Here is a 22,100-nt window from a genome sequence, read left to right on the forward strand (position 1 = left end):
CTGGTTCAGCCAATCAGGGCAGGGTTGGGGAGGGCTTGAGATCCCACATTTCCCAGCATGCTCAGCTCCCAGGTGAGGCCCATACTGCCTATTGGTAACCACAATTGGAGAAGCAAAGGTCGGTCTGACCTAGCCCTGCAAAGTGAAAATGTGAGTACCTCTGTAGATCCACCAACTGCTGTCCACAGAGAAAGGAAAACAGAAATCGAGACTGAGCTGGTAGAAATTTTATAACTATTTGACTTTTATTTTATGTATGCTAAAGGTAATAATTATTTTACAAATTGGTCTTGAAGGTCATTTTATTATATTCTTACTTCATTCTTCTAATGATTTATATCTATGTTATTTTGCAAGGGTGTCAGTTCACAAAAAGCTGTAAGTTATAAAACAAACAACCTGGCCCATTTTTTTTTTTTTTTTGGCAGATTATTTAAAAATTGCATCTCTAAACTACTACACTGTCCTTGGGAGTCTAGGACCAGGGTGCTTGTGGGTCTGTGTGTGTGTATGTCTGTGGGTGTGGGTAGAGGTACCTGTGCATATCTGTCTGACCCACCTCAATTCTCATTTCATGTAGTTTCCATTTCCTTATGGTTTTAAGGTCATTTCTTTCTATATAGCTTCATATGCAGATGGAGACTACCATCCATAAAGCTCCTCAAGTAACGTGGATTCTAGTTTGCACTTTCCTAGTTTTGGAACCTTGGCCATGTCACTCAACTGCTCTGTGGCTTATCTGTAGGGTAAATAGCAACCCACTCCAGTATTCTTTCCTGGAAAATACCATGGACAGAGGAGCCTAGGGGGCTACCATTCATGGGGCCACCAGAGTTGGACACAACTGAATACCCACAGCACAAAGCCCACTCACTGTGTGGCAGGGATACAATGATATAAAGTGCTTAGCATAACACCTGGAACCATCTCTAGCGATTAATCGAGCAGATACAATTATTATTGGGGAAAAAAAACAAACAGCAATAAATAAATTCGTATCAGACATTCATCGACTTATCAGCATTTTTGAGGAAATGCCTTGATACTCTGCTAAGCACAGGGAAAGCAAGATGCTTCTCTCAACAAAATTAAATTAAAATTTCTTCTTCAACTTAGAACAGTTAAGGGCCCCATTTCTCACAAAAGTCGACAACTACAGTGAAATTTTAATCCAAACTGTTATGCAGAATAGTGCCCCAAGGCACTGCAAGATGTCTGATCATCAAGCAAAAATGTAATTATTTTCTTTCTGCTCCAGAAACTTAGGCAGGTGAGTGAACTAACACAGTTTAGAAAGATTTTCACTAACAAGGCCTGAAACAAGGAGGTTTTATTTAACCTTCAGTTAAGTAGAAATCCGGTTAACTAGAGATTGTCAAGGTGGGAGGGTTCCTGGTCGATGATTTTAGATTCTGCCTGTAAGTCATTTACATAATAACTCAGGAGGCAGAAGTCCGTGGGGCTTGAGGATGAGGAAGGAAAAGGACTGAGGGACTGAGGTCGGTATTGACAAGGGTTGATCTAGTCCTTCACCATGGGAACAGAAATTTGTAAATTGCTAGGTGAGGGAAAAATTCCCCTGGTGGGAAAGAAATCTTTTTGACCTTGCCAAAATGGCAGACATCATGCTCAGGTTAATGTCGTGTATAAGCGCCTGCAGGGATGTAGTGATTCAGTACAGCACGCTGAAATCCAATTTATTTATCTTAGTTGGCACATCCCCAAAGCTCTAATGACTCAGACCCTCCCATGGTAGTACATTCATTTGTCAAATTAGTCAGGGTCCCGAGGTTGTTTTTTTCCCCTCTCCCTGGGCCATCTTTATATGGAAAGTTCAGGCTCCTTTTCCTAGTGGGGCCATCTTCCATCAGTTTATTTCTACAATCAGTATGCATGTGCTAAATTCTCAGAAACCTGTCTGAAACCCTTGGACTTAACTGCTCTGGGGGAATCATGGCCCAGTTAAAGGAGGAGGAAGAGGAAAAGGAAACACTGAGTGAATGCTGCATTTTGCTTCAAATTGTGTGTGTTGATGGGACACGCAGTGGTTGGAGTACAAAGAGGACATGTCTAGTGGGGCTTGGATACAGACATGCCTGGGTCCATATTTGTAACCAAGTAGGACCTTACAGGGCCTTCCCAAGACAGGGCTTCCCCCATAGCCTCCATTAACTCCTCTCTTGAGTACCTTGATGATAATAGTGTGTATGTGTGTGTGCTCAATTATCTGTCTTTAACTCTTTGCGACTCTGTGGACTACAATAGTCCACCAGGCTCCTCTGTCTAGGGGATTTTCCAGGCATGAATACTGGAGTGGGTTGCCATTTCCTACCCCAGGGGATCTTCCTGACCCAGGGATCAAAACTGGATTCTTTACCACTGCACCACCTGGGAAACCCTGATAATAATAGTATTTGATGCAAATTTCCTGAGTTGTTTTGCACATTTTAAAACCCCCCACCAAATGGAAGATGTTAACTACTTGATAGCTCCGGGCCTCCTGTAGCCTAAGGACTGATAAAGTTCACCTTTGTGACACCACCCCATTTCCTTATTGGCCAATCAGAGAATTGTGTACAATCTTTTCTGGTACCCTGTGACCATCCACCCCTCACGTAGCTTTTGAAGATGTTTTGCCAAAACCCTTTGGGGGAGCTGGAGGCTTCTTAGGACATGAGCCATCTCCTTGCCTGGCCCTGCAATAAAACTTTCTCTGCTCCAATTTTGGTCATTTTGGTTTGTTTGAGCTCTTTGTGCATCAGACATATGAATTTGCATTAACATATCCAGTTGAATGACTTGCCAGCTCTGTGATAGGCACACGTCACCTGTGACATTTCACCTTCCCCAGCTCTAAAATGGGAGTTAGGGTGATAATAGAACCCACCCTCTGAAGTTGTGAGGAATGTTGACCAGGTAATGATTACAAGTAGTTAGCACAGTATCTGGCACGGAATAAATCCCCCTGCCATCTCAGAGAATAGGACCTCATCTTTTTGCTAGTTAATAATGAAGAGTGACAGAATATACTACCCTCAAAGAGGCCACTTTGGTACAAGGATTATTTTGAATTGAAGGCAGTCAAATAACTCCTTTAGTCAACTGGAATCAACCCCTCATGGAATGAACTTTAGCAGATTCTTTTCTTTGTTCTCTTTAATTGGCCCTTATTGCTTTCCTCTTCCTCTTCTTTTTTTTTTTAATTTATCTTCCTTGACCCACTTTACTCCATCAAGCTTCCTCCTGGTTCTACTTAACACCTTAGTTTTGCAAACCTGAGCACATCCCTGAAACTCAAAATCACTTTTTGAAGAAATATTTCTCATGACACATACAGGATGAGAGTATCAGGCAAATCAAAGAAGGATTCATTTATTCAGTACATATTTGTTAAGCCTCTACTGTGTGCAGGACATGACATTGGACACTGAGGGTGTGACAGTGACATGTCAAAGTCTGGGTTCCTGGAGAAACAGGGAATGACGAGCAAATAAGCAAATAGCATCACTACTGTGATGGGCTTCCTAGGTGGCACAAAGCGCTGAGGAACCCGCCTGCCAATGCAGGAGACACAAGAGACAGGGGTTTGATCCCTGGGTCGGAGGATCCTCTGGAGGAGGAAATGGCAACCCACTCCAGTATTCTTGCCTGGGAAATCCCACGGACAGAGGAGGCTGAAGGGCTACAGTCCACAGGGTCACACAGAGTTGGACACGACTGGGTGACTAAGCACTCGCTATTGGTACCGTAATAGGCATTTTAGGAAACAAGAAGAGGCTGAAGACGAGTGAGGTGGGTAGCAGGCTGGTTAGCAAAGCTCTCTCTAAAGGAAGGGTTCCCAAGCTCTAGGATCTAATGTCTGATGATCTGAGATGGAGCTGATGCGATAGTAATAATAAAGTGCACAATACATGTTATGTGCTTGAATCATTCTGAAACCATTCCCACCCCGAACTCTGGTCCGTGGAAAAATTTTTTTTCACAAAAGTGGTCCCCAGTGCTAAAAAGGCTGGGTACCACTGCTCTAAAGACTTGACTTAATTGGAAGCAGAAAGAAAGAGAGAAATTTAGCTTTGTGAAGAGTGAGATAAACCAAGGACTGGAGTGGCTGAGACATAGAGGGTGATTGGGAAACTGGCAGAAAATAAGGCCAGATGGATGATGAAAAGTCAGACTTGTGAGTGAATGCAAAGGCAATGGCTTCACCACCCACAGATGGGACCAAGAGAAGTGTGGAGTATGAAGAGAGGGGAGCTCAGCCATATGGGTTGCTATCTTGGGCAAGGTGGGTAGTGGGAGGTTACCCTCCACTCCAAGGCACTGTCCTGTACCTGAATCTTGGCTCTGCAAATCACTAGCGGTGTTGCCATCAACAAGATGCTTAAATAGACTATTCCTCTGCTTTTGATTCTGTAAAATGTTGCTCTTACAACCATTGAACTTCATCTTCTTCAGCATTAGCGGTTGGGGCATAGACTTGGATTACTGTGATGTTCAATGGTTTTCCTTGGAAACAAACTGAGATCATTCTGCTGTTTTTGAGGCTGCACCTAAGTACTGCATTTTGGACTCTCTTGTTGACTCTGAGGGCTACTCCATTTCTTCAAAGGGATTCTTGCCCAGAGTAGTAGATATAATGTCATCTGAATTAAATTTGCCCATTCTTGTCCATTTTAGTTCAGTGATTCTTAAAATACCAATGATTCCTAAAATGCCTACCTCATAGGTGAGGATAAGTGAATGCATATAAAGCTATTAGGGTGGTGCTAGATACAGTAACGGAGAAGGCAATGGCACCCCACTCCAGTACTCTTGCCTGGAAAGTCCCATGGACAGAGGAGCCTGGTAGGCTGCAGTCCCTGGGGTTGCTAAGAGTCAGACACGACTGAGCGACTTCACTTTCACTTTTCACTTTCATGCATTGGAGAAGGAAATGGCAACCCACTCCAGTGTTCTTGCCTGGAGAATCCCAGGGACGGGGGAGCCTGGTGGGCTGCCATCTATGGGGTCGCACAGAGTCAGACACGACTGAAGTGACATAGCAGCAGCAGCAGTAGCAGATATAGTAAGCACTCTAAATATTAGCTAGTTCTATCCTGTTTGTTTATAACACTCCCGTGAATTCTCTGACCTTGAGGCTAGATCCTCCAGCATGAAGGTTCAGAAACCCCAAAATATATAAAATACTAAAAGGTGATAAGTGAGTTGAATAAGTGAGAAAGAGAGAGAGCAGGAAAGGGGGAAAAGGGTATTGTGGATGAAAATATCTCCTGCCATATCAGTAAACAAACGATGCTGCAGAGATCAAGCCATCAGCCACTGCAGCTGCTCTGCTCAGCACCCTCAGGGGATTCAGGAAGGAAAACAAAAAACAAACAAACAAACAAAAAAGGGATATTGTCCCTACATAGTTAAGGTGCATATTAAAGGAAGGATCTCAATGGGCCCAGGCTTTTGCATCTTCCCATAAATAGAAAAATGTGAAATTCATTAACTTGAGATATTCCGTTTTTCTTTAATTAACAGTAATCTTTTGGTTTTTGACTACCTAGGTTGGCTTTTGTTGCTTTTGTTGCTTGGCTCCACTTCTATCATTTTTGTAACCGTCCTCAGAGCTACATGAGAGGTCACCTCCCGGGCTTAAGTCCTCAGCAAGTCTGTGGAATAAAACCTAATTCTCAACTTTTAGGTTGTACCTTATTTTTTTTTTTTCCCCCAAGGGACAGTATATATATATAAAAGGACATTTGAAATTTGAAATAGGGCTGTCAGGTAAAGCTCACCAAGAAGCTAACATCCAAGTCAAGACTGAAAAGCATGCCATGAAGTTTTCTGAGGGAAGACTGTTCCAGGCAGAAGGAACAGCGTATGCTGAGGACATGGGGGAAAGCATGCCAGCCACGGGGGAGGAACAGCAAGGGGACAGTGTGTCTGCAGGTGTGAGCGAGGGGGCATCAGAGAGGTAATGGGGGAGGCAGGCAGGGCTGTGGGGCTATTTTAGGGACTCAAACCAAGCAAGACCCTGTGGGGATCCTGGGCACAAAAACCTTTCTGTGTCCCCCATTTCTTTGATTACAGGAAATAGGCTTCATTCAGCCTCCATGCTCTTCACTGAGTTCCAATGGGAAGATTCAAGCAGAAGTTAATTAAGGAAGAGAGGAGATGCAGAAGTAAGGGAAGAACCACTGGTCAAGAGAAACAACGGTGCAGGGTCCTCATTCTCCATCAAGGGACACACACATCTTTGAGCTGTTTTGGAGACACTGAAGTGACAGTGTGCTGTCCGCAAGCACACAGAACCCAGGCTGGTTGGAACTAGAAGGTTGATGATGTTGACTCTCACTTACCTCCACCCCACCAATCAGAAGACTGCCCACCAGCTGATCATGTGCTCTCTGAACCATTGCTATAAATCTCCTTGCGACCCTGGGCATTAGTCTGCCATGGTCCCCTTTGCTTGGCAAAGCAATAAAGCCATTCTTTTCTCAGTTCAGTTCAGTTCAGTCACTCAGTCGTGTCCAACTCTTTGCAACCCCATGAATCGCAGCACGCCAGGCCTCCCTGTCCATCACCAACTCCTGGAGTTCACTCAGATTCACATCCATCAAGTCAGTGATGCCATCCAGCCATCTCATCCTCTGTCGTCCCCTTCTCCTCCTGCCCCCAATCCCTCCCAGCATCAGAGTTTTTCCAATGAGTCAACTCTTCTCATGAGGTGGCCAAAGTACTGGAGTTTCAGCTTTAGCTTCATTCCTTCCAAAGAAATCCAAGGGCTGATCTCCTTCAGAATGGACTGGTTGGATCTCCTTGCAGTCCAAGGGACTCTCAAGAGTCTTCTCCAACACCACAGTTCAAAAGCATCAATTATTTGGCACTCAGCTTTCTTCACAGTCCAACTCTCACATCCATACATGATCACAGGAAAAACCATAGCCTTGACTAGATGGACCTTTGTTGGCAAAGTAATGTCTCTGCTTTTGAATATGCTATCTAGGTTGGTCATAACTTTTCTTCCAAGGAGTAAGCGTCTTTTAATTTCATGGCTGCAGTCACCATCTGCAGTGATTTTGGAGCCCAAAAAAATAAAGTCTGACACTGTTTCCACTGTTTCCCCATCTATTTCCCACGAAGTGATGGGACCAGATGCCATGATCTTCGTTTTCTGAATGTTGAGCTTTAAGCCAACTGTTTTGCTCTCCACTTTCACTTTCATCAAGAGGCTTTTTAGTTCCTCTTCACTTTCTGCCATAAGGGTGGTGTCATTTGCATATCTGAGGTTATTGATATTTCTCCCGGCAATCTTGATTCCAGCTTGTGCTTCTTCCAGCCCAGCATTTCTCATGATGTACTCTGCATATAAGTTAAATAAACAGGGTGACAATATACAGCCTTGACGTACTCCTTTTCCTATTTGGAACCAGTCTGTTGTTCCATGTCTTTTCTGTTGTTCCATTCTTTTCTACTTCACCCCAAATCTGTCTCTGAGATTTAACTGGGTATTAAGAGTACAGAGGCCAGGTTCAGGTTGAGGACTTTGGCTTTCCTCCAAGGGAAATGGGGAGCCATGAGAGAGTTTTGAGCAGAAGAGTGACATGGCTAAGTTCCCAGTCTCACAGGATTGCTGGCGGCTGCTGTGTTGTGCACAGAGTATGGGGAGGTCAGTCCTCAATGGGAATCCCTTGGCCCCAGGCCTAGAAGTGATTTGAAGAAAGTAGACAGAAACAGACCAACCAGATTCGGTGAGCCCAACATCCCAGTTACTGGGTGGGGTGGTCTCTTTAGACGGTCCTGCAGAAAACTGTGCTGAACAAACACTGTCTTCCTCTCTCGTTGAGCCTCTTCTTCCCTGGACGCATGTGCTGTGCTAAGTTGCTCATTCTCAGTCGTGCCTGACTCTTTGTGACCCCACGGACTGTAGTCTGCCAGGCACCTCTGTCCATGGGGGTTTTCCAGGCAAAAATACTGGAGTGGGTTGCCATGCCCTCCTCCAGGGGATCTTCCTAACCCAGGGATTGAACCCAGGTCTCCCGCATTGCAGGCAGATTCTTTACTATCTGAGCCACCTGAAAAATGGCCGAAGAGAGAAAAGAAGGTGGGGTTTACTCTGCTGAAGCTTCTCTTGTTATTGACAGCCTTGTCTCTTCTCTGAATAGCTCATCCTTTCCTTCTTGCACAGGAAGTGCAAAATAAGATTCTTAGAATTTAGATTTTTTTTTTAATTCCCTACATTTGGATTTGCAGATATGCCAATATTTAGATTTGTAGAGCTGTAATTTAAGCTGTTCTCTCCCCTGGAACTGCCTGGTTGAAATGCATCTTTCATGAGGCTTCTGCAGGAGCCCAGCTACAAGCTCAGACTCCTGAGCACAAATCAAACTCCGGTTCATCATCAACCGGATGATATCAGGGGCATCCTAAAACAGCCAGCTTCCAGGAGGGACAAGCCTTGGTATTTTTCCAACTGGTGAACCCTCTTCCAGGAAAGGGTTAAAAGCTTTCTCACCATTTAGGCACAGGATTAATGCAGGGAGAGCTGATGGTTTGGGGTGGGTGACAGTCCCTGACCCCTTCTCAAGGCATCTCCTCCACACCCTAACCCACAGGGCAGACTAGCTCTGACCCAGCCTGCTAGAGACAGCCTGTCCTAGGGATACAAAGGGGGAAAGGCAATAAAATGCAGAAGTCAAGATAAAGGATGACACTCAGCAGCCTCTGTGCTCCCTTCTTTAAAGATGGAGGAATCATGCAGCCAATGCGCAAAACTCTTTCTGCAGGTTTTAAAGTCTAAGTCAGGCAGGCTGGGGGACGGGGGTGAAGAAAGAGGGAGCGGCTGCAGGCCAGTCCTCTTAAAGGGAAGACAGGCCCTGCCCTCACTCTTGGAAAGAATCCAAGTAAAAAAAAAAACAAGAAAAATAATGAATGCCCAAAGCAGATTGTCACATTTATCGTCTCTTTTATAGGATGCCCCAGTTTGCATAGCTGCTATATGTATAACCTTGTTGGGGATGGCGGCCCTTAGAGTGAGGTCTGGACTAAAACACCTGACTCTCCGTTCCCCCCTCTTCCTTCCTTGGTCCCCCTCAGCAACATTTCTGCCTCCCGTCTGGGGCAGAGAAAGCAATGACTAGGATAGGGAGCACTAAGGTAGAGCAGCCAAGCGGCCCAGTTTGCTGAGAATGTGGGGCTTTCAGTGCTAAACCAGGACAAACTAGGAAAGTTGGTCACTCTACACCTGGAAGATACATCAGCCCCCCTGGTCCTCAGACTGGCCAGCATCTGGATGAACAACACATACGCTCGTCGTCCTCCTTAGGCAACTTGGTGTGGTGTGAAAACTATGGGCTTGAAGCCAGCCAGATTTGGATTTGTATCCAGCTTCTCCCACTTACAATCCATAGTATTCCTAGCCCTGGCCTTTGTATTTCTATCTTCTGTGCTGTGTGTGCTCAGTCGTGTACGACTCCGCGACCCCATGGACAGTAGCCCACCAGGCTCATCTGTCCACAGGATTTTCCAGGCACGAATACTGGAGTGGGTTGCCATTTCCTTCTTCAGGGGGTCTTCCCAACCCAAGGATCCAATTTGTGTCTCTTGGTCTCCTGCATTGGCAGGTGGATTCTTTACCACTAGTGCCACCTGGGAAGCCCCTTCATTGACTTGCTATCTGTAGAAGGACAGGATTGGTAAAGGGCAGCATTGGTTTGGAGATTTAGTACTGGTATTGGAGATGTGGGCTTCCCTGGTGGCTCTGCCTTCTATGAGGGAGACCTGGGTTTGCTCCCTGGGTTGGGAAGATCCCCTGGAGGAAGGCATGGCAACCTACTCCAGTATTCTTGGCTGGAGAATCCCCATGGACAGAGGAGCCTGGTGGGCTACAATCCATGGGGTCACAAAGAGTCAGACACAATTGAGCAACTAAGCACACACTGGAGATTTAGTAAGTTGATACCCATAACAAATGGTTATCTATCCTTTGGCTCCCCATATTTAAATCATCTGGCCCTAACATGCCTCTAATCTAGGGCTTGGTGGCTTTAAATAACATGTGGCATCTACATGGCCTTTAGGATTTTCCAGACGCTTCCACATACACTGTCTCACATAAGGATTCCCAACTGAGGTAAAACAGTAACACGAGTCCCATTTTAGAGACCGGTAGAGGAGGCCGAGAGCAGGTGTGAGAACCTAGCAAACAGCACGTCAACCCAGGTCATATGTTTTTACTCTGCTACCACTCACCTCCTATGTCTCAACAAAACCCCAGCAGAGGGTCAGAGGCACAGGGAAGTCTGGATGTTTTCCAACTCAAGGAAGGTGTGGAGGAACCTGTTTTCCAGCAAACTCAGCTATCTGTGGCTGCCAGGAACCTGGGGCTCAGCCTTTGCAACAGAGTTCCAGACAGCCTCGTCAGATAACTGCCCTCCTGCTCTTGTTTTGTGTGTTCTTGGACCGGGCCATTTAAATCGATACCAACCACCACACTTGCAGCATCAGGGAGGCTGATGCCTTGTCAGGCTGTCGTTGTTTAGTTGCTTAGTCGTGTCTGACTCTTTGCGACCCCATGGACTGTTACCCACTCGGCTCCTCTGTCTATGGGATTTTCCAGGAAGGAATACTGGAGTAGGTTGCCATTTCCTACTCCAGGGAAACTTGTCAAGTAGAAACAATTCTCGATTGTTCCCCTTGGCTCAGGACAGGAATACTGTGAGAATGACTAACTGGCATTTGACACAGCTTGCTTTTATTGAGTGCCTCCTCCTCCTCCTCGGAAGTGTGTGGAATGTGATACTTGGGTCACTGGTGAGGGAAGATGAAGCCACAGGATGGCTGAGAATTGAAATCTAGCTCAAGTTACTTTATGGCTGCTCTTGAGGAAGGTGCCGTGGGGGCTTCACCCTTTGTTCACTAGGCTCCATCTGCTGGAAGGCCTTTCCTCCCCATATAGGACCTGCTTCCTCTCTCATTGCTGTACGGTCCACTTCCCATAGGGCAGCCAGTGACAACCCTAAACCCCCAAAGCTTTCCCACAGCTCTAACTGCACCCATCACAGACCTTCTCACTGACGGTGCTCTATTACTGTTGTTCAGGCTCCTCTGTCCATGGGATTTCCCAGGCAAGAATACTAGAGCGTGTTGCCATTTCCTTCTCTGGGGGATCCTCCTGACCCAGGGATTGAACCCAAGTCTCCTACACTGGCAGGTGACTACCACTGAGCCACATGGGAAGCCAACCATGCTCTAGCTGCAACCTTTTTTCCTCAACGCTCCAATTCCTCTGCTCTTGGTGCTCCTCATGGAGGAATGCCAAGGCCACCTCCTTCTCATCCTTTAGGTCCCAGCTCAAGTTTCACTTCTTCAGGAGTGTACCTCTGACCATTTTATCCAAAGGCCCTCCCACCTCCCCATCCCAACACCCACCCTCTCTGTAGCCACAGTTACTCAAACCCATCACCCTAGTCTATTTTTTGATGGCCTTTATCTCTCTCAGAAATGAATACATATTTACTTGAACTTGTCAATTGTCTCCTCCCATCAACATGGAAAAGCCATTAAGAGAAAGGACTTTGTCTACTGTGTCCATGGCTTTATCTCTGGAGCCCAGTAAAGCCAGGCACTCAGATATTTTTAAATATTGAATAATGTATTTGTCCCTATTTAAAACAAAGAGGTTATGAGCATGGGGCTTGAAATCAAGCAGGCTTGTGAGATGGTCCTACTTACCAGCTGGAAGAAGTCACTTAGCTTCTTTAAATTGAATTGTCCTTTATAACAGAATGAATAGGTCACTCAGTGGTAGATGCCATTGTTGATTTTAGGGCTGGTCACCCTCGCTAGCGCAAGCTCCTGATGGCAGGCACTAACATTCACCTTTGTATCTGCATGCCTTGAAACCTCCCCTGAGCATCCTCGACTTTCCTGTCCTGTAGTACATTTTATAATGTCCTAAGGAGTCTGTGTATCTCATGGGGACATGAATACCTGCAAAACCTAACGCAGTGCCTATTATACTTGTAGAATAAATGAATGGTGTTTAAGACTAACAGGTACCTAACAGATTTTCCAAAAATATAGTTTGAATTAAGCTCTTTTTAGAAAAGACATTTTAAATACATGAATTAAAGGATAACACCAGATGCTATGTGTTCAAGTGCTGAATTACATACAATCAAGTGACACAATGTACAGCATAAAACTGGACGGCAGTGCTGGCCAACAGAGGTTCCCAGGGCCAGTCAAGGCACCAGGAAGCGAGATGAACAGGACAGAGACTGGGGCCACCTGGAGGCTACATCTCCTCTCAAAGGCAATTTCTGCTCAGCTCTAGCTTTTTGTTGCTGTCCTGGAATGCGGGCCCAATGGTCTCATATCACTGACACTTTCCAGTGAATCTAGAACTCTGAATTTTTAGGTGAGATTTCACAAGTCTCCAAACTATCGATTAATTAAGTTTATTAAACAAGCATTTGAGATGAGCAAAGCAAGTCTGGGAGCCATTCTGCAACCTCTGACCAAGAGCCCTTGGGGATCAGATAGAGGTCCTAACCAGGCATTTATGGAAGAAGCTAAACAGGAAACAGGCTATTGATATGTCCAAGAATTCCCCTCAAGCATCCGTCAAGCATTTACCGAGCGCTTACTGAGTGCCAGGTATCGGGATATAAAGATAACTCAGAACCTGTTCCCTCTGAGACTTTATAGCTGATCAATTCAAGAACTGTTGTTGAGGGGTGGGATGGGAGGGGTGGGAGAGAGGAAGGAGTATATGTATCTATCTAATTCACTTTGTTTTACAGCAGAAACTAGCACAACATTTTAAAGCAATTATACTCAAATAAAAAATAAACTAGAAATGCATGGTTGAAATACAGTAATATCAGTTCATTACTTTGGGATGGTTCTATGTACTTTGGAATTTATTGAATATCTATTTTGATGATAAAACCATCTATCAGTACTTTTTAAAAAATCGATTGAAGTTTTCAAGTTTTTATTCAAGATGATTGTATCTTAAAACGCAAATAATGTTTTATACTCAGGTTATGTCAAGAATATTGTTTTGCTTCCCTTAAGGTTTAAACAATGCTTTATGTAAAGTCCAGTAATTGGACCCCTTATTATTTAAAAAAACAAAACAGAAGAACTGTTGTTGAGTCACTGTTGTGAACAGAGCTCATCAAGGTAATAGGCTAGACACCTGGACAACTAGGTGTTGCTTAGTGACTCATTAGATCTGTGCCCTGGGGTGCTGGTAGCAAACCACCATACTACTGTGTCCTTCTGTGGATTCTCCCACCATCAGGGAGCCTACCTAGTACCAGGGACAAAGTGGCCTACCATAGCTGATGGCAGCAGAGGTTTCACGGTCTAACAGACATGAGACGACTGGCCATTGGTTCTCATTGTCTAACACTCCCTCTCCCTCCTCCCTTGTAAAATAGGTATTTACATGAGCTCTTATGGTGGTGGCAAATACTATTCAGGTAAAACAGCACCTCCCAGAGCATGTGTTATCAAAAAGTCCAGGGAGGGGACTCACCTGGTCACACATGCCTGAGGCTGGTCAGAAAAAACTTAATCTACACAGCAGACGCACAGAAGTCTGGTTTTGGTCTAACTTATACTGTGATCTCAGACTTGCTGAAGGACTAACTCCCATCACCGCCCTGCCAATACTGATTGTTGGTGTTCAAAAAAGTACATAAGTCGACTGATTTCTCCTCCTCCACACTCCAAACTAAAAAAGATCGCAGCAGTGTTAGTATACTCCTGTTTCCACTGGTCGGAATACACACTGAATAAATAATTGTGTTACCTGGAAAAACTGAGTCAAAATAAACAGTGATGGAAAGCAAAGAGGAGGTCTTGAGTTGCATTCTTAATTCCACCAAGAATTACTCTGGGTGTTTCAGTGAAAGTCTGTTTAGTGTCAACCCTCCACCACCCAATCTGATCCATTATTAAAAAAACAAAACACTCTGGTAACTTTCATCTTAGATATAAGAAACAAAACCAACCTGGAGGGGAGAGAGAGGAAGTATCCTCCTAATTTAGGTTAATAGGCAGTACTGGCCTCCTGTCACTTCCTTCTGTAAGTTAGCAGGAAGGAAATACATTCACTGAGGGCCTCTGCTAATATGTCCTTAAAGACAATTAGGCAATTCCTACATCCTCTACCCCCAAGATAAACCACCAGAGCTGAATGCCCTCTTTCACTATCCGCTGGATGAACCGGTAATTCTCAAAACAACAATGGAGGTTATGAAAAATCTACTTTGTACTAACTTAGAAGGACATTAGTAACAGCCTAGGTCTTGGAATTAAGTCCCTAGCCAAGTCTTCTTTCTGCTTTGTTTCCTTTCTGAGATTTTTTTTTTTTCCTACCTGCAAGTTTCATAGGACTTATTCTGGAAATATCTCTAAACAGAAATACTTCTCCAGTTGTCCTAGTAAAAATTATTTTGTGACCTTTGGCAAGAAATTGATTCTAGGGAATAAAAGAAAGAAGCAAAAGTCTGTGTTTGCTTTCTAGTGGCTTGACTGTTCCTCCCTCTTCAGGTACTCTGGGGATGAAGAGGCAGAACAAACACCAAACTCTTCTCTCTAAACTGGCAGGTGGCCATTGCTTTCCAACTTCATTTTAAAGCTCACAGATCCGAAAAACATGACCGGAGTAAGCAGCGCGGACTCCACTACAGGTCTTACTCTAAGAAGGTAAGAAAGGTCCCCATTACTTAGGTGCACACAAGCGCGCGAAGACCGCCAGCCCACTCAAGCCTTTCGGTTAGTTACCAGCGGGATTTAAACCCGCTCGGACGCGGGGGCGTGGCCTGGGCGGAGCCCCGCGGCCTGGGTGGGCGGGGCGGAGGCGGGGATGCCGGAGGCTTAGCGCCGTGCGAGAAAGACCCGAGCTCTGGGAGCGAGCGCCTGTCTCTTTAAATGCTAGGGGCTGCGCTCCCGCTCTGGGAGCCCGGAGCCGGATCTACAATCCCGTCCCTCCCGCTCCGGCGCTTGTTGCTCGCCCGGCCCGAGCGGGAGCTGCCGCCGCCGGGCACCGAGGCTGCTTCCTTCTCCTTCTTCTAGAGAACCCCACCTCCTCCCCCCCCGCGAGATCCGGTTGAGAGGGTGAAGCAGCCCCAGCAGGAGGGAAGGGGTGCGGCGTGAAGAGGCGTCGCTCCCCGCCTTCAAGTCTTGAGGCTCTACGTAGCCGCGGGGGGCAAGACATGCTCTGCTCCCTCCCGCCCAGCCTCGCAGTCGCCGGCGCCGGGAGAGGAGAGACTGCGGAGCCCACACCTGCAAACTCGCCCTAGAAGTCTCAGGGTGCGGCGGGGTAGGGGGCGGGGGGCTCCCAATTCCCCACGGCCTCCACTTCTAGGCGGGTGAGTTTGCGCAAGTAACCCGAGCCGGAGGGCGGGTGCGCGGGGGAGGGGCGGGCAAGACGGTAGCAGGAAGCGCCGCAGGTGAGCCAGGTAGGGCGGCTCACCTGTCCGGGCTGCGCTGCGGGATCCTCGCCGGTTTCCTTAGCGATGGAGGGGGGGCGGGGACGTCTCTGGAACCGACTTAGGACCCTGAGATGAAGGGGTGGGGGGCGGGGGGAGGATAGGAAAGGGGATTTGGAGTAAAGTTTCTTTTCCCCCTTCCTGCTTGATATTGGCAGGCAGGGCCTTGGCGGAAACAGTAGGAGTCGCTGATGCAATGGGCTTCTGCCCGGGCGAGGTCAAGGGCTGGGGGCAGGGGCGAGCTGGAGTTGCCCGGCCTCCTGTGACTGTCGCCCTGAAGGCAGAAAAGTGAGAGAGAAAGCTCGCTGCATCTGACATTTCCCCGTAAAATGACTCCAGGTGCCCGGCCCCCAGTTTTTCTTTCTCGTCTTTAAGAACAGATCGCCCATATCACGGAGGAGCGCCTCCTACACGGCTTCCTTGCCTTCCTCTCCCAACAGGTGGTCTCAACCCCTGTCCGGGGACCGGTGCCAATGACCCTAGTGGTGGTTTCACTTTCTCCTCTGCCGGCGGCGTGAACGTGTGCCCGCAGCGTGATGGGCAACCAGGTGGAGAAACTGACCCACCTAAGTTACAAGGAAGTGCCCACCGCCGACCCGACGGGCGTGGATCGGGACGATGGGCCCCGCATCGGGGTCTCCTACATCTTCTCCAATGACGACGAGGACATGGAGCCGCAGCCGCCGCCCCAGGGGCCGGACGGCGGGGACGGGCCGTCGCTGCCCCCGCCGCAACCCTATGACCCGCGGCTGCACGAAGTGGAGTGCTCCGTGTTCTACCGCGATGAATGCATCTACCAGAAAAGCTTCTCGCCGGGTTCTGCGGCCCTGAGCACCTACACGCCCGAGAACCTGCTCAACAAGTGCAGGCCTGGCGATCTGGTGGAGTTCGTGTCGCAGGCGCAGTACCCACACTGGGCAGTCTACGTGGGCAACTTCCAGGTAGTGCATTTGCACCGACTAGAGGTGAGCAACAGCTTCCTGACGGACGCGAGCCAGGGTCGGCGCGGCCGCGTGGTGAACGATTTGTACCGCTACAAACCGCTGAGCCCCAGCGCTGTGGTGCGCAACGCGCTAGCCCACGTGGGCGCCAAGGAACGCGAGCTGAGCTGGCGCAACTCGGAGAGCTTCGCCGCCTGGTGCCGCTACGGCAAGCGCGAGTTCAAGATCGGCGGCGAGCTGCGCATCGGCAAGCAGCCCTATCGGCTGCAAATCCAGCTCTCTGCGCAGCGCAGCCACACGCTCGAGTTCCAGAGCCTGGAGGACCTGATCATGGAGAAGCGGCGCAACGACCAGATCGGGCGCACCGCGGTCCTGCAGGAGCTGGCCACGCACCTGCACCCCGTCGAGCCGGACGAGGGCGACAGCGACGCTGCGCGGACTACGCCGCCTCCCGGGCGCCTCCCCGCGCCCGGCCGGGAGGAGGAGGAGGACCGAGAAACGGTGGTGCACTGAGGGGGGAGCTGAGGAGCTGTTTGCAGCAGCCGCCGCCCGTGCCCGCTCCCGCCTCTCCCTCCTTCCTCCACCACCTTCTGGGCCCCATCTGGGCTCCTGGGCCATTTGGAAAACGGAGAGTTGGCGCAAAGCGCAGCCAGCTGTGGCTTGAGTTTGTTATCTTGGACGGAGGAGGAAGAGGGAGCAGGTAGGAGCACTTTGGCCGGGGGCGCTTCTCGGCCTTTTGCCCACTGGCTCAATCCGCCTTCTTTTCCCGAGGTGAGGCAAACTGTGGACTTGCCAGACACTTGAATCCCTGCTGGACTTGGGTCTAAAAATCAGCTCTTCTGAATTTGGGGATAGAGACAAGTTCGGAATGCCAATGCCTGCCGCTGCCTTCTGCCCGCTTCCCCTCCTACCCTGAGTTTGGAGGATGCCCTGTATAGTAAGGCCAGAGCAGGTTTGTGGTGTGCTTCCACCCCCGCCACTCCCCGAGGAGCAATTTTATGGTTTTCCTGGGGTGCAAGGCTGGTGAAACCTGGACCAGGTCTGGGATCTGCAGACTGAAACCAAACAACCCCCTGTGAAGTGTAACAAATAGTTGAGTAATCTTGGGCTGCAAAACAAAGACTTGGCTACCTCAGCCCGCCCCATCCCCCAGCGATTTGTCTTTTGGAGCTGGCTTCTGGCTGAATCTCCTGAGCGGCCCACCGGTTCCCAGGTTTCAAGTAAATCGTTGTCACAGGCCAGCTAAGGGAAGGATTCTAGTCTGGTTCTGTTTTGCCGCCTTTGTTTATAGCCTGCTATTGTAGGCACTTAAGAGCTGCTGTGTTTGTCATCAAAGGAGGGAAAAGCCCTTTGTGTCTCTGATCTAATTAAACCTGCGTGGCCATGTTCATCCTCAGGTCAATTTCGTGTCAATCCCCACGCCGACCCCCTTCTGGTATAGTGAAGGTAACTTGTTTTCTTAATTTAAGGCTTTGGTGGTGGTCCTGTGAATTTTTTTTACCCTTTATCTTTTGTCTCACCCCCTTTATTCCTGTTTTGCCTGAGGTCAAATTTTTGGCTTGAGGCATATTTCAATGATAAGGTATTGCTAGCCACACTTGATACAATATGTAAGTGAAAGTCGCTCAGTCATGTCACTGAGCTCAGTTGCTCAGTCACTTTGTGATCCCGTGGACTATACAGTTATTTTGTGACTCAGTTTTTACCGTTAGCGTAGGGTCATATTTGAATGATCCATATTTAAGTGATACAGCCATGGCCATCCTCAGGCATCCTGCCTGGAGATCTTTAAATCAAGGCAGCAAAACTTGAAGGATTTCCTTGTACTCTTACATTTTTTTTCAAACTTAGGAAGTCGAGGCCATAAGTTTTAAAAGCCTAGACCTTCATAGCACCACAACATGAATTCATTTAATTACAAGGGCGTAGGCTATGTTGCCTGTTTTCACAGGAATCCCCAGACATGTCCTATCACTTTGACTGTTAAAGATGAACCACACTCAGCTCTGGTCCAGGACTTGGGAGAAACATCCGTGTCCTGTTGAAAATGTTAATCCAGTTTCCTTCTTTAATAATCTCACAGCTTTGTGTTTGTTTTCTTTTGCTTGTGGAAAAGCGGAGCAAGGTAAAATGGGTAAAGACATTTAGGAGAGCCTATTAGATTTGAACTGTCTTTTGTGTTGAACACAGTCAAGGGAAAGTTGAACGTAATGACCATTGTGTAGGCAGCAGGAGGGAAGAACAGAACAGCACTGGTCTAGCAGCTCTGGGCCAGCTCGCATCCACTCTCGGATCTCTGTCTCCCTCTTTCAACCCTCAGTGGAAAGTGAATGTCATCAGGCACAGGGATCGCAATGACTCTTTGTTGCAGCTTTGTGAGAAATCTCAACTTGAAGGAAGAACTCCTATATAATCCACATCTGTAGTAGCAATTCTGCCTCTCAGGAAGAGGTTTTTGATAACAGGACTTGAAAATGAGCTAGAAGAGTTAAGAGATCTTCGGATGCGGCTTTTTCATGTGTTTTTACAGAGCAACAGAGATGTGAAGTACGTACATAATGCTTTTGGAACTGTGATTCTGTTGGAAGTTTAATTAGGGTTGTCATAGTTAAAGTAAAGCATCAACCAGCCAGTGGAAGTTGCAAAGAAAGGGGATCGAATCAACTGTTGGCATCTTTCTTGAAGATGTGGATAAGAGTTTTGAATGTCCAGACAATGGCTACATCTGGCACTTTAAAATATATATATATATATTTAATTTTTGTTTCTCCTTAGGACTAAGACTCTAGAACTGTTCTGTACTGTGAATTACAGATGCTCTTTGAAGGCAAGGAATATTGATTCTCATGTTCTTCAGAAGCTCTGGCAGGGATAAGCAAGACACTCAACTGGAACGGATGCTAAATGTAATCAGACAAATTCTATTTTCTTACTTAAGCAAATATTTTATTGAGACTGCTTATGTATAGCAAAGGAGCCCACAACTTCAGCTACACAACTTTTTATATTGAAAGAACTCATACTTTTTGTAGCTTTTATTCCACATTTAATTTAAAATGACTTTATAGCACTAACACACGTAGCAGAAGACTTTACTCCAGACCTTTATGGAAATTTTTAATTTTTATGAAAAAATAATACTTCAGTGGTTACATTTCTCATGTCTTTGGTGCTTCTGTCCCTAATAGCACCAGTCAACAACACGGAAACATATTTTTGGAAGCAAAACTTTAATTTTCTACAACATATAATATGGATAATGAAAAAAATTTAAGGACTACTTGTTTCCTCTATTTTTTTTTCCCCTTAGAATGGAATCCACTGTGTTGAAGACTTGATATTATGTGATTATCTAACTTTTTTTTTTTTTTTTGAAATTAGAATAAAATCTGTTGTGTCATGATCATTGAAAGGGTTTGTTTGGGAAGTTATGTTTTATTTGTGAGTTTTTTTTTTTTTAATCAAGGTATCTAAACAATTGGTTTATTCGACTTTTCATTATATTGTCTTGTTCTTACTGATAATACCTGTAACCCATGGAGAATTATATCAGTTAACTTGATAAATTCCACATGCATTTTATTTCCTAGAGAATTGTGTAAACTTCATTTTTGTTGACAATTATATGTTAAATCAATGTTATGTTCTCAAACCACTTCTTGAGAAGGAGGTTCCGATTTGAAACTGTATCATTTCCTTCAAAATGAAGGGCAAGTGCTTAGTTAAATAAAAGATTGATGACATCTTTTAAACCATTTCTTCCTCACTATGTCTCATTACAATAAAATCTGTCAAATCCTTTTGAAAAATGCTCTGAGGGTTTCCAATAAACCACCTATTAGTATTAACTACATTTATTTCTATTTTTTTCTTTTTGTGTACTTTTTTCCTGCCCCCCCCCCCTTTTTTTTTTGGTCCAAAGCCAAGCTCCTCAGCTTAACTGCAATTTTTGCATTGCTCAGTAAATATTTTGATGAATTCATTTAATGACTGAAAACCCTCCCTGCATTTACCATGTGAGAATTAATCACCCATTGCTTCTAGGCTCCTTGTTCATGAGCCTCCTCGTAAACGTAAATTTTCAATACACATTGATTTTTCAGAATCAGTGCAAACTTTGCTGGAAACCACACTCACATTTTGGAATCTATGTTGGGGAAGGTTCAGTAATAAAATCAGTGACCATGTTGTGTCTTAGGTGGTTTCAGAATCCCAGAGAATGGGTTCGCTGAGTGATTTTAATTACAGAAAACAGGCAGATGTGCCCTGTTGACATGATAAAGGATGCAGGTGTCAGCAGTAGATAGGGAGCAGATGTGGCCTCTGGGACTGGCGTGCAGGAGACCAGAAGTGATCTTTAGGCCAGCACCTGAAGCCCCTACCACAGTCCTGTGAGGCTCAAAAATCTGGGCTCTATCAATGAGCTTCCATGAGGGTTTTAGATAGGAAGATTATTGAGTGGTGAAAGTTATCGAAAGCTCAAGCAGTAGTGGGACCGTTTTTCCTTGGAGCAGTAGTCCTTAATTGATCAAAGTTCTTATTGCACGAGAAAGTGAAGGGAGGGGAGCCTGATGTGGAGTGTGCATCAGTTTTGGGGTATTTTTGGTGGAGGCTGCTGTTCATGTTTCCCTTAAGTGGATTTAGTTTGCTTAATGTAGGAAAATGACATGTTTGAAAGTGTTTTAAAGGACCTCCGAAATGAACAGGCCCTTAAAGTGTGCAAAAGGGCTTTTATTTCCTTTTATTGAATTTCCTGGAAAAACTACTTATTAAACATATATAGCACTTTTATCTGCAGAGTAGATGCAAAAAAGATTAGTGTCTGTATTTGCAATCACAGCAAGGCACTGAGTATGCAGGTCTCCGTGATGCTGAGCCTTAGATGAGATACTGGAACATAAAAAGTTTACAGACAAAACCTTAGATAATCCCCTGATCTTGTTTCTAGTAATTTTGTATGCTGAGTCGTGTCTGACTCTTTTTGACCTCATAGACTAGCTCGCCAGGCTTCTCTTTCCTGGAACTTCCCAGGCAAGAATACTGGAGTGGGTTGCCATTTCCTCCTTCCCCATTCGGGGATTGAACCTGTCTCTCCTGCATCTCCTGTCGACAGGCAGATTCTTTACCGCTGTGCCATCTAGCTTGTTTCTAAGGGGAAATAAAATTTCATACATACAGAGCAAATATAATGAAATGTGGCCCTGTGATCACGGACAGTTGGTCAGTATTCAAGTAAAGCAGATGTGTGTAGGTGTTAACTCGAGTGCTCAAAGAAATTGGAGAAGTCAGATTAAAGCCCTGAAAGTACAATGATGATAGAGGAAAGGATGTAACTAATACAACTAATATTCATGAAGCACTTAACTGGCAACAGAGGATGAGATGGTTGGATGGCATCCCTGACTCAATGGACATGAGTTTGAGCAAACTGGGAGATTGTGGAGGACAGGGAGGCCTGGTGTGCTATACAGCATGGGGTCACAAAGAATGGGACGTGACTTAGCAACTGAACCATGACAACAGCATTTAAGTGGGAGCCTCCTAAATTCCATTGCCTAACATATAAACCAGATCCATGATGTCTGTCCTCACGTAATTTACTTTCTAAAACTACTTACTACCAAAAAAAAAAAAACCACTTTACAAGAGGGAATTTAGAAAT

General features: G+C 46.1%; 1 protein-coding gene across 5 annotated transcripts; it reads left to right on the plus strand.

Annotated features, from left to right (window-relative positions):
* Positions 1 to 14: 14 nt before the first annotated feature.
* LRATD2 (LRAT domain containing 2) lies at positions 15 to 20,282 on the plus strand. Of its 5 annotated transcripts, XM_055545791.1 has the most exons (4): positions 64 to 150; positions 14,557 to 14,712; positions 15,082 to 15,377; positions 15,938 to 20,282. In XM_055545791.1, the coding sequence occupies exon 4, from the start codon at positions 16,034 to 16,036 to the stop codon at positions 16,949 to 16,951; it is 918 nt and encodes a 305-aa protein (XP_055401766.1). In that variant the 5' UTR covers positions 64 to 150; positions 14,557 to 14,712; positions 15,082 to 15,377; positions 15,938 to 16,033; the 3' UTR covers positions 16,952 to 20,282. The 5 variants fall into 5 exon arrangements, 3 of the variants coding, with proteins under 3 accessions (XP_055401766.1, XP_055401767.1, XP_055401768.1); XM_055545792.1 differs by lacking the exon at positions 15,082 to 15,377; XR_008702066.1 differs by lacking the exons at positions 14,557 to 14,712; positions 15,082 to 15,377; positions 15,938 to 20,282 and adding an exon at positions 6,079 to 6,493 and having other exon boundaries at positions 15 to 150.
* The last annotated feature ends 1,818 nt before the right edge of the window (positions 20,283 to 22,100 follow it).

The sequence above is a fragment of the Bubalus kerabau genome, chromosome 14, assembly GCF_029407905.1.
Source record: "Bubalus kerabau isolate K-KA32 ecotype Philippines breed swamp buffalo chromosome 14, PCC_UOA_SB_1v2, whole genome shotgun sequence".
Classification (NCBI taxonomy): domain Eukaryota; kingdom Metazoa; phylum Chordata; class Mammalia; order Artiodactyla; family Bovidae; genus Bubalus; species Bubalus kerabau.

Excerpts from the sequence above, each read along its gene's own strand:
- LRATD2 (XM_055545791.1), top strand. The coding sequence starts at position 16,034 with ATGGGCAACCAGGTGGAGAAACTGACCCACCTAAGTTACAAGGAAGTG.